The sequence below is a fragment of the Hyperolius riggenbachi genome, chromosome 2 (assembly GCF_040937935.1).
Source record: "Hyperolius riggenbachi isolate aHypRig1 chromosome 2, aHypRig1.pri, whole genome shotgun sequence".
NCBI lineage: Eukaryota > Metazoa > Chordata > Amphibia > Anura > Hyperoliidae > Hyperolius > Hyperolius riggenbachi.
Genome location: NC_090647.1, coordinates 71,856,292 through 71,868,604, shown reverse-complemented (window position 1 = coordinate 71,868,604; position 12,313 = coordinate 71,856,292). Strand labels below are relative to the sequence as shown.

The 12,313-nt window shown below is 43.6% G+C and overlaps 1 protein-coding gene across 3 annotated transcripts in view; it reads right to left on the bottom strand.

Annotated features, from left to right (window-relative positions):
- Positions 1–12,313, bottom strand: part of ELMOD1 (ELMO domain containing 1) — a 168,972-nt gene that overhangs the window by 14,139 nt on the left and 142,520 nt on the right. For all 3 annotated transcript variants that reach the window (XM_068266907.1, XM_068266909.1, XM_068266908.1), the window contains 2 exons: positions 9,926–9,976; positions 4,509–4,642 (listed from right to left, as the gene is read on the bottom strand). In XM_068266907.1, coding sequence (XP_068123008.1) covers positions 4,509–4,642; positions 9,926–9,976 — 185 coding nt within the window. The remainder of the gene's footprint in view (positions 1–4,508; positions 4,643–9,925; positions 9,977–12,313) is intronic.

Sequence of the window (12,313 nt, the reverse complement as noted above, 5' to 3'; positions counted from 1 at the left end):
AATTCTGTGTGTGCGTCGCGCAGGTGCAGTAGTGTTTTTCCATCGGGCTCAGGCAGAATCAGTCATGCTTGATCGGATCCGCTCTACCGCGCAGGCACGTGGATCTGATTCGACCCGAACGAAAAACACTACTGCGTCTGCACGAGGCTCACACAGGATTGTTATGATCCTGGAGCCTGGCAGGATCATCGGCGGCTGACAACGATGGAACGGAGGGACTAAGGATGACTGGGAAGCCTCATTGGGCATTTTTTTGTTACATATCCTCCTTATCCCACCTGTTCTATATTGTCTGCAACTATCAGTCAGCACTTGTGGCATTCTGACTACCAAATGGGAAGTGGAGCGGATTACGAGAGAGACTCAACGGAAAATAGCAAAAATAAAAAATGATTAAAATGTTAAAACGACTAATGTTGTTCCTCCTCTGTCCTCAGTCCATGTTGCTCTCTATCAAAATTCAGACTCCAAGATTTGTATCTCAAAAAACAGCCGTGCTTCAGTGATGCACAGAATGTTATAAAGGGGGCAGTTATAGAAGCTAGACACATTATTTGGTCCTGCTAGATTTGTAAATGTCATTCTAAAAGAGAAAGTCTATTTCTCAAAAAAATCATTGCGTATAATTTTTTTCTTCTAAGTCATTTTGGTAATTTCATGTTCTTAAAAATGACCTTTTCATTTCAGTCAGCTACAATATTCTAACCCCCACAAACAATTTCATGTTTTGCAGAAGCATTTTTTTTTAGTACAGGACTACCCCAATTATTTACCCTTTAGCAGTCATGTTAATGTTAGTTCCGGCTATAGCGTTGCAGGGGGTATTTCTTATGAAATCATAGTAATTCGGGTGTCGGCATTAGCTGGACCCTGAATAATATGTCCACAGGGACAAACTAGGCAATCAGTAGGGGAATATATTTGTTATATTCAAAACACAAAACAAGACTAAGTGTTCATCAAATGATGGATTAAACCTCAGTTGATGCTAACACTGCTATAAAACAGATGCAAAAAATGAGACCAAAACCAGTATACCGGTAGCTGCACTCAAAAGAGCTAAAAATGTATTGCAAAAATGAAACATATATTTTTGCAATACATTTTTAGCTCTTTTAAGTGTAGCTATACTGGTTTTGGTCTCTTTTGTATTTGTTATATTCCCCTGCATTGCTTTGCACAGAGAAAGCCATCTCACGATTTCACCCTGTACTCAGCTAAGCACAGCTGGAAAAATACGTATCCTGGATATGGCCCTAATGTAGGATAAGCAGAGAGAACCCCAAGGGTAGCTGCACCTGGTCTATCTTTCCAGAGGTCAAGATAGAAATGATAAATATAAAATTATATATTCATGATGTTTGGGTTGCTGCCAGGCAACGATTCACAAGGCTTTGTGAGGGACCTCCCCTTACTGGTTGCAATGAAAAGTGTTGGTCACTCTCTTTTAGATGCCACCTAGCTCTGGTTTCTGGAAAACCTGGGTGGTTGGACCCTAATCGGGCACAGAGCGTCATCCCCAAAAGTGGTGCCAGGAAATTAAGTAAGTAGGTGTGTATGGTGTTGCATAATAAAATACAGTGGGTGCTTAAAAGTTTTTAGGTGAATGTGACCCAGAACATCATCCGACTTCCAAATGGGTCCTAAAAGTAAATGAGGAAAACCCAGTTAATCAAACAAAAATTATATTTGGTTGTGTTTGCTGAAAACATGGTCAGCTCACATGTCTTCATATGGCAGAAGTAAAATTTGGCAAAAGTAAAACTTTCTGTTTCCCTGCATGACGCATAGAGAAACAGGAAGTAGAGAGGAGGCGGCTTCCGAGAAGCATGTACAGGTGACGGATTTACAAAAACACCCCGTTGAGCAAGTTCTACGGCATGGCTGAAATGCCTTTTTTGGGATTAAGTTAATTTTCACAGCAACAAAAGAATTTGCAATTCATCCGATCACTCTTCATAACATTCTGGAGTATATGCAAATTGCCATCATAAAAACTGAAACAGCAATTTTTGTGAAAACAAGTATTTGTGCCATTCTCAAAACTTTTGGCCAGGTTGTTCGCTTTATGAGTCCCCTCAGGCACAAGACAGAATGGCCATTCATAAATCACAACTTCATTTAGGGTATGTTCACAAGTCATCAGCACACCAGCAGTAGTTTCAATAACAACACACTTCTATTGTGCCATTATTCCACCCAAAGTGCACCTTATGTGGAATAATGGCACAATAAAAGTGCATTGTTATTGAAACTACTGCTGGTGTGCTGACGACTTGTGAACATTGCTGCTACAGAGTGACTTTGCTACAGTCGCCTTATCAAGCACCCAAAGTTTGATGGTGTGCCCACTTCACTGTACACTACAACTTCTGATACCCGGTGTGCGGACCTTATGGATTTGTTTGCTTGGAATAATAAAGTGCAGCACTAGGCCAGTTTGTTTTCCAGAACAGTATGCAATACACATTCCCAGTCTGCACAGAGCCATGGAAGATGATGGTGTTATATAAATGAATAATGTATTTGGCAGCATCTCCATTAGCAACACAGCAAAACCAGTCTCACTTGCTCCACTGCTTACATCAACATTGTATTTTGTGTATATCCGTAGTGTTGGTTTGGTCTTTTGGGTTATTATTCATTTATATAGTGTAATCATTTTCCATAGCGCTGTACAGAGTATATTGGCCTCAATTCACTAAGATCATGCTGGAGATAATAAGGCAAGAGAAAACTTACCTCCACATAGTGAGAGAGTTATCTTATCTCTTCATTCCTTAAGTTACCTCCTCTGTAGTTATTTTCACATGCAGTTAATGAACAGCCTGTCTTTAACTCTGGAGTTATTTTAAGGATTGAAGAGTTAACTTAAAGGGAAGGTTCAGGGACTAACTAAAAAAAAATAAAAATCCATTTCCACTTACCTGGGGCTTCCTCCAGCCCGTGGCAGGCAGGAGGTGCCCTCGGCGCCGCTCCGCAGGCTCCCGGTGGTCTCCGGTGGCCGACCCGACCTGGCCAGGCCGGCGGCCAGGTCGGGCCTCTTCTGCGCTCCATGGTGCGTTCCACGCCGGCGCGCTGACGTCATCGGACGTCCTCCGGGCTGTACTGCGCAGGCTCAGTAGTTCTGAGCCTGCGCAGTACAGCCCGGAGGACGTCCGATGACGTCAGCGCGCCGGCGTGGAACGCACCATGGAGCGCAGAAGAGGCCCGACCTGGCCGCCGGCCTGGCCAGGTCGGGTCGGCCACCGGAGACCACCGGGAGCCTGCGGAGCGGCGCCGAGGGCACCTCCTGCCTGCCACGGGCTGGAGGAAGCCCCAGGTAAGTGGAAATGGATTTTTATTTTTTTTAGCTAGTCCCTGAACCTTCCCTTTAAAGACAAAAGAGTTAACATTAGGTTTGCCTGAGGTAAAATGTTTCCTGAATACTACATGCCTTATCACCATGGTAAGAACTCTAGAAGAGTTATTAAAGACAGGAGATAAGCTTAGTGAATTGAGGCCATTGTCTTGTCACGTAACTGTCCCTCAGAGGCTCACAATCTAATGCCTACCATAGTCATATGTCTATGTATGTATCGTGTATAGTGTACAACATACAAACTCCGTGCAGATGTTGACCTGACTGGGATATGAACCGGGGACCCAGTGCCCCAAGGTGAGAGCGCTAACCACTATGGGTAATCTTCATAGTGGTAGTGTTTGTGCAAATTCCTGCTGTAGACAGACAGATATGAACTAGCATTATTAGATACATTTGGTATTTTTTCGGAGTGTCTGTGCTGGGCACATGCTGCCATTTGTGTCTGCTTGCTTTCACTGCACGAGTACCTAGTAAAGTAATTTCATCATTTAAAGTGGACCTGACCTCAGAACTTTCTCTCTACGCTAAAAGATAATCCACAGTATAATAACCTTTACACAAAATCATCTGATTGTTACAGCTGATACAAATCCTGCAATAAATCTGCAGTTTGTCTACTTCCTGCTCTCATGGAAGCAGACCTATTGTTAAAGGACACCCGAGGTGAAAATAAACTAATGAAATAAACAATTGTATCTATCTTCCTCCTCCTAAAATGACATTTTAAGATATTTCACAGTTTTATTTTATATTTAAATCTACTTTTTAAGTTTTTACAGTTTTATTGTTTTTGCTCAATGACATGTTTTGAAGTATGTCATCTATAAACTATTGAGCCTTTTTATCTCTTTCCTGCTCTCAGAAGCCATTTTCTGCTAGGAAAGTGATTTATAGTTGGGTTATCAGTGAGGGTCACACAGTAGTCACTTCCTGTCTGAGTCAGGAGTGAGTCAGCCACTTACATACCTGATATTTAACTCTTTCAGACAGAGAAAGAAAAAAAGGAACACAGCATAGTTATTTGTGTGCTAGGCACTGTACATACACATGTCTATCTCATCACGTCACATGTCACCTCGGGTATCAGTTTAAATAGTTACAAAAAAGCCAGGACTGTCACATAGATAAAGTCATCAGGACTCACAGAAGGTTTGCTGGAAGTGATGCAGTGCTGGAGCTTCGGGGGCCACATTGTACAGGTGAGTCTTGAGGGCCCCACTTATCAGCAGGTTGTAGGCCAGATCAGTGATGTTAATCCCGACTATGGCAAATGAGTAGCTGGAAGCACATAGAAAGCACAAATAACATTAAAAAGCAACAAATGGCTACAGAGGACCCCAATCCCAAACAACACTCCCTAAACAAAACCCAGATGAGGGACGAACAATCAACGCACCTCACCCTCACTTTATAGAACAAATCTCACCTAGACTTAAAGGGAATCTGTACTCTAAAATTGTTACAATAAAAGTGGCCATACATGGTACAATTTTTCATTTTTTTTCAATTAGATAATTTAGTTTGATTATTCCGTTAGATCGAATATAAAGATTCTTTCAGCATGTCCGATCAGATTTAAAAAAAAACAAAAACGGGATAATCGTTCGAATTTCTTAATCGAAAAAAATATATATTTTCAACTTTCATTCGATTCGATCATTTAGATCGAATAAACGGGAAAATTTAATGTTTTTATTGTATCGTGTATGGGCACCATCAAAAGCATACCATTCTATTCATTATGTTCTCCTGGGCCCCTCTGTGCTGTTTCTTCCACTCCCTGCTGCAATCCTGGCTTGTAATTGCCAGTTTTAGGCAGTGTTTACAAACAAAAGACATGGCTTCTAACAAGAGTGTGATAGTAGCTCAGTCTCTGACTCATGCAGAGCTTGGAGAGGGTGTGTATAGCTTCTGCCAATGTCAAGCAGTGCAGCACATTCCACACATTCCAGCCTCAGCCAACAGAAGAGAGAATATTAGATCATGTAACAGAGATAACACAGCCACTGTGAAACTAGGAAAGGCTGCAGGAAGACAGAGCACATTAGAACAGGTATAGGAACTTATAGAATAGAAGAAATAAGGCTAAAAATGTTGTTACAGAGTCTCTTTAAGCCTGGTACACTCAATTATGAAGGGCAATCACTGACCAATTTTTCCACCTCCATGTACTATGAGGGTCAACCGATATTGAATACTAAAAGCAGATTGTGTAGGAGAGCGCTCATACTAGCATAGAGGTGGTCAAATTGGTCAGTTATTTGCCCATCATAACTTGAAGAGAACGAGGTGGATCTTCGGGGGCAGATGGGACACAGAGGCATGTTCTCTGCCTAATGACATGGCTCTGTGTCCCCCAACTGCGGCTCTCTGCTCCCCTCCCCACCGCGCTATAGCCCCACGAGTTTAGCGACAAGTTTTGTCGCTAACTCGGAGGTAAATACAGGGGAGAGGGATTCCCTGTTCAAATCGCCTTCCGGGGCGTTCCTACAGGGTTTCCTAAGCTGCCATTGGGCAGATCTCTCTCCCTGGCCACTCCTCCGCCTCCCTGCACGCTATGAGAGACACACAGTTCAGCGTCGTGACCCAGTAGTCATGAAAGTAAAAGTGGGCCATTGCAGAGTTTTCCCTAATGTGGCTGCTAAAGAGTTAAACATTTTTTACAGTGTATGGCCCAGGGGTCTAGTCCTGGGAAAAGAAGTGAGTGGACTCACTTGGAGAACCCCTGCGCGGCGTGCCAAAAATGGGCGTGGTCAAGCACACCGTGGGTGTGGTCATGGGTGGGGCCAAATATACATGACCTTAGCAGTGATGTAAAAGGTCTGCCGAGGAAGTTTGAGCTCTGCCGTAGTGTACCCCCCAAAAATAGATGTAATCTGACAGCATTTCACCAAAAAGACACATAATCTGGTAGAAGTTCCTCCAAAATACAGATAATATGGAAGTGGTTACCCCAGAATAGACAATGTGGCAGCAGCAGTTCCACCAACATACACATAATTTGGAAGCAGTTCCCCAAAATACGTAAAAACTGGCAGCGGATCACCCAAAATACACGTAACACCCACAGGACATATAATCTGGCAGTAGTGGTCCCCCAAACATACACAATCTGGCAGCAGTTCCCCAAAATACACGTAATCTGGCAGCAGCCATTCCCCTAACATACACATAATCTGGCAGCTGTTCCCCAAAATACATAACAGCGATTCCACAAAAATGCAGATAATCTGACAGCAGTTTCCCCAAAATAGGTACCCCCAGGTAGCCAGGTCTATAGGTGTCCCCAGTATAAGTAGCCATGAGTATAGTAGTCCCCAGTATATGTAGCCAGAGGTATAGTTGCCTAGTATATGTAGCCAGGGGTATATGTGCCCAGTATATGTAGCCAGGGGTATATGTGCCCAGTATATATAGCCAGGGGTATATGTGCCCAGTATATATAGCCAGGGGTATATGTGCCCAGTATATATAGCCAGGGGTATATGTGCCCAGTATATATAGCCAGGGGTATATGTGCCCAGTATATGTAGCTAGAGGTATATGTGCCCAGTATATGTAGCCAAGGGTATATGTGCCCAGTATATATAGCCAGGGGTATATGTGCCCAGTATATATAGGCAGGGATATATGTGCCCAGTATATATAGCCAGTGGGATATGTGCCCAGTATATATAGCCAGTGGGATATGTGCCCAGTATATATAGGCAGAGGTATATGTGCCCAGTATATGTAGGCAGGGGTATATGCGCCCAGTATATGTAGTATATGTAGAGTGGAACTCTCTCCCGCTGCCCATCAGGCTCGCTCCCACCTTCAACACCTTCAAAACCTTCAAAAAAGCACTCAAAACTCACTTCTTCAAGGAGGCCTACATCAACTCAACACTACCCTAATCCTTTCTGCCAATAACTTCTTGATGCACCCCCTCCTTTTGTGTCACCAGCCCCTCCCTCTAGATTGTAAGCCTTTGGCAGGGCCCTCTCCCCTTGTGTATCATACTTGACTGTGTGCACTTTACCCAGAATTTGGAACTGGTAATTTTTTACCACTACCATTCCAGTTTATGATCTGGCATTGTACTATTATCTGCATTGTGTTGCGTATCTTATTGCTATTACCTGTATTGTTGTATCTATGGTCTGTTACCTGTATTGTTCTGTCAACCCTGTTATCATTGTCTGTAATCCTATTTATTGTACAGCGCTGCGTAATATGTTGGCGCTATATAAATCTAATAAATAATAATAATAATAATAATAATAATAATAGTCAGGGGTATAGTAGTCCCCAGTATATGTAGCCAGGGGTATATGTGCCCAGTATATGTAGCCAGGGGTATATGTGCCCAGTATATGCAGCCAGGGGTATATGTGCCCAGTATATGCAGCCAGGGGTATATGTGCCCAGTATATGCAGCCAGGGGTATATGTGCCCAGTATATGTAGCCAGGGGTATATGTGCCCAGTATATGTAGCCAGGGGTATATGTGCCCAGTATATTTAGCCAGGGGTATATGTGCCCAGTATATGTAGCCAGGGGTATATGTGCCCAGTATATGTAGCCAGGGGTATATGTGCCCAGTATATGTAGCCAGGGGTATATGTGCCCAGTATATGTAGCCAGGGGTATATGTGCCCAGTATATGTAGCCAGTGGTATATGTGCCCAGTATATGTAGCCAGGGGTATATGTGCCCAGTATATGTAGCAAGGGGTATATGTGCCCAGTATATGTAGCCAGGGGTATATGTGCCCAGTATATGTAGCCAGGGGTATATGTGCCCAGTATATGTAGCCAGGGGTATATGTGCCCAGTATATGTAGCCAGGGGTATATGTGCCCAGTATATGAAGGCAGGGGTATATGTCCCCAGTATATGTAGGCAGGGGTATATGTGCCCAGTATATGTAGCCAGGGGTATATGTGCCCAGTATATGTAGCCAGGGGTATATGTGCCCAGTATATGTAGCCAGGGGTATATGTGCCCAGTATATGTAGCCAGGGGTATATGTGCCCAGTATATGTAGCCAGGGGTATATGTGCCCAGTATATGTAGCCAGGGGTATATGTGCCAAGTATATGTAGCCAGGGGTATATGTGCCCAGTAAATGTAGCCAGGGGTATATGTGCCCAGTATATGTAGCCAGGGGTATATGTGCCCAGTATATGTAGCAAGGGGTATATGTGCCCAGTATATGAAGGCAGGGGTATATGTCCCCAGTATATGTAGGCAGGGGTATATGTGCCCAGTATATGTAGCCAGGGGTATATGTGCCCAGTATATGTAGTCAGGGGTATATGTGCCCAGTATATGTAGGCAGGGGTATATGTGCCCAGTATATATAGCCAGGGGTATATGTGCCCAGTATATATAGCCAGGGGTATATGTGCCCAGTATATATAGCCAGGGGTATATGTGCCCAGTATATGTAGGCAGTGGTATATGTGCCCAGTATATGTAGCCAGGGGTATATGTGCCAAGTATATGTAGCCAGGGGTATATGTGCCCAGTAAATGTAGCCAGGGGTATATGTGCCCAGTATATGTAGCCAGGGGTATATGTGCCCAGTATATGTAGCCAGGGGTATATGTGCCCAGTATATGTAGCCAGGGGTATATGTCCCCAGTATATGAAGCCAGGGGTATATGTGCCCAGTATATGTAGCCAGGGAGTATATGTGCCTAGTATATGTAGCCAGGGGGATATGTGCCCAGGTAGGCAGGTGTGTCCCCAGCAGGAGGGGAACAGCGCAGAGAAGGAGAGCTATGGGGACAGCGGGGATGGGCGGACATCTCCCCCCCCCCATCCCTCACCTTCGTGCTCCCCTTCCTGCCTCTCCCCTCCGGTGTTTTGAAATGTCGGGCCCGGCGGCGAAAGTGGGCGGAGACTTACCACGTTCCAGCCGCAAGGGATGCTCCGCTCTGTGTGCGGCTAGTCTGGTCTTCTAGCCGCACACAGAGCGGAGCATCCCTTGCGACCGGAAGAAGGCGGAAAGTCTCCGCCCACTTTCGCCGTCGGGCCCGACATTTCAAAACAACGAAGGGGAGAGGCAGGAAGGGGAGCACGAAGGTGAGGAATGGGGGGGAGATGTCCGCCCATCCCCGCTGTCCCCATAGCTCTCCTTCTCTGCGCTGCTCCCCTCCACAAAAGCCAGGGTGAACGGCGTCCACGCTGAAGAAAAAATGGGTGGACGCCGTTCACCTGCGTCCACGCAGGACTCGACCCCTGGCTATGGCCACTCTCTCAGTAACAATTTGATTAGAGTTAGAAAAGTACGGTAATCTGAATAACATCAAATCACAAAAGAGCATGAATGCAATATATATTACAATAAATAAATACAAGTGGATATACAGTTTAAAGTCACAGGTTAGCTTCCCAATTTTACACAGAATATAAAAGGTGGCCCCACCTCCCCGTGCTATGTCACCCCTCTAAATGCAGAAATCTCAAGAGACATAAAATATCAGCTCCACAATATCCACCCAGAACCAGCATGTCCCTTTTAAATGGACTGGCCCTTTAAAAATGATAACGTGAGTATATCCTCTATACATACCCAATGGCCTTGTCAAACTTTTTCATTTCCCATTCTGTTTTGCTAACTTTGCTGCAAAAATAAAGACATTTGTCAGTTGTCAAATTAAAAAAATCACAGATACACACAAACCTAAAATGAAAGTGAAAACACATTAAAGTACGGCTGAAATGAGAGGAATATGGAGGCTGCCATATTTATTTCCTTTTAAACAATACCAGTTTGCCTGGCTATCCTGCTGACTGCCTACCTCTGCGATAGTGACTGCTTGATCAAGAACCCAAGCCAGCCGCCTCTCAGCACACTGGAACTTTTAATATGTGCCTCATCCGCCTAGTGCCAAAAACCGGCCCTGCTCCCGGGGAATGCGGAGTGATTAGCTATATTTCTGGAGTCTCTCAGCATAATCCCAGCGTGCGGGAAGGTGGAGAATGAAAGTGAGATGGAGGGGTGAGTATGTTTTATTTTTATAATATCCCAAGCAGTGACCACCAATAATATGTGAAAAGATATCCATGTATGTTTTGTGGGCACAATGCCTTACTATATTTTTAAGGCACACTGCATAATTGTGTTTTTGGGGATACAATGCATTGCCTTTATGTTTAACCGGTTCAGCGCCGCAGTCCGAAAATCTCTTGCATCCGAGCAACGTTCACCTCCCATTCATTCGCCTATAACTTTATTGCTACTTATCACAATGAATTGATCTATATCTTGTTTTTTCCGCCACCAATTAGGCTTTCTTTGGGTGCTACATTTTGCTAAGAGCCACTTTACTGTACATGCATTTTAACAGGAAGAATAAGAAAAAAAACGGAAAAAATTCATTGTTTCTCAGTTTTTGGCCATTATAGTTTGAAATTAATATACGCTACCGTAATTAAAACGCATGTATTTTATTTTCCCATCTGTCCCATTTATTACACCATTCAAACGATGTCCCTATCACAATTTATGGTGCCGATATTTCATTTAGAAATAAAGGTGCATTTTTTCAATTTGCGTCCATCACTATTTATAAGCTTATAATTTTAAATAATATAATAACATATTCTCTTGACATGCATAATTAAAAAGTTCAGACCCTTGGGTAACTATTTATGTTGTTTTTGTTTTGTTTTTTGTAGTATTTTTTTTTTAAAATAAAAAAAGTGTATGTGGGTGATTTTTGGTGTGGGAGGGAAACTGCTAATTTTAAATGTAAAATTATATTTTTTTTTAATCAAAAATGTATGTGGGTGCAGTTTACTATTTGGCCACAAGATGGCCAAAGTAAAAAAAAGTCCTGGATGCGAACGATCTCGCATCCAGGAACTAAAATGCTGGGGAAAAGTTTCCTGGGGGCAGAAATACCGCGCTCTCTGGAGAGAAAGCGTCGGTATTTCTGCGGGGAAGTTAGATCGGTGAATGGGAATTATATTCCCATTCACTGATCGGGGGGCTAGCGGCGGGTGCGCGCGCGCGTGCGCCAGATCGCGCGCACCACGCTGGGAAAGCAGCAGTGCCTATCTGGACGAGGAAACTCGTCCAGATAGGCCGAACTGATGGACATCATTGTGTGGACACGCTGCCTAAGAATGCTTGGGGACATGGGGCATGATTTTTTTTAGGGGGCACACAGCTATTAAATGTTTGTGGGGCACACTGCATATAATTTGGGTGTCACATTGCCTAATTATGTTTGGAGGACAGACTACCTGATTTTGTTTTGGGGACATTGCAAAGAAAAAGATCCGCACTCAAGGAATATACCGAGCAAGATTTATTCAATAAAACATTTAAAGGGGCAAGTTCTCCCAACACATCTAAAAAATGATGCTTACTCGTCGGGTACCCTATATATGTTTTTTTAATTATAAACGCGTCCCTTGAGTGCAGATCTTTTTCTTTGCATTGGATTGCTAAGGCTGGAGGAATAACTTCATGTTCCCGGGAGTCTGGGTGAGCTGAGCGTCTTTTTTCTTTCTATGTTTTGGGGACACTCTGGTCATTTATGGGTTTACAGGGATATGCTGTCTAATCATGTTAGGGGTATATCATACAGCGGGATGCGAAAGTTTGGACAACCTTGTTAATCGTCATGATTTTCCTGTATAAACTGTTGGTTGTTATGATAAAAAATGTCAGTTTAATGTCAGGAAAAAGAACACAGCATTCCAAGAAAAACACTTGCTACCTACAATAAAATATGGTGGTGGTTCCATCATGCGTGGCCAGTGCAGACACTGAGAATCAAAGTTGAGAGATGCATGGATTCCACTCTGTATCAGCAGATTCTGGAGACCAATGTCCAGGAATTGGTGACAAAGCTGAAGCTGCACCGGGGCTGGATCTTTCAACAAGACAAAGACCCTAAACACTGCTCAAAATCCACTAAAGCATTCATGCAGAGGAACAAGTACAATG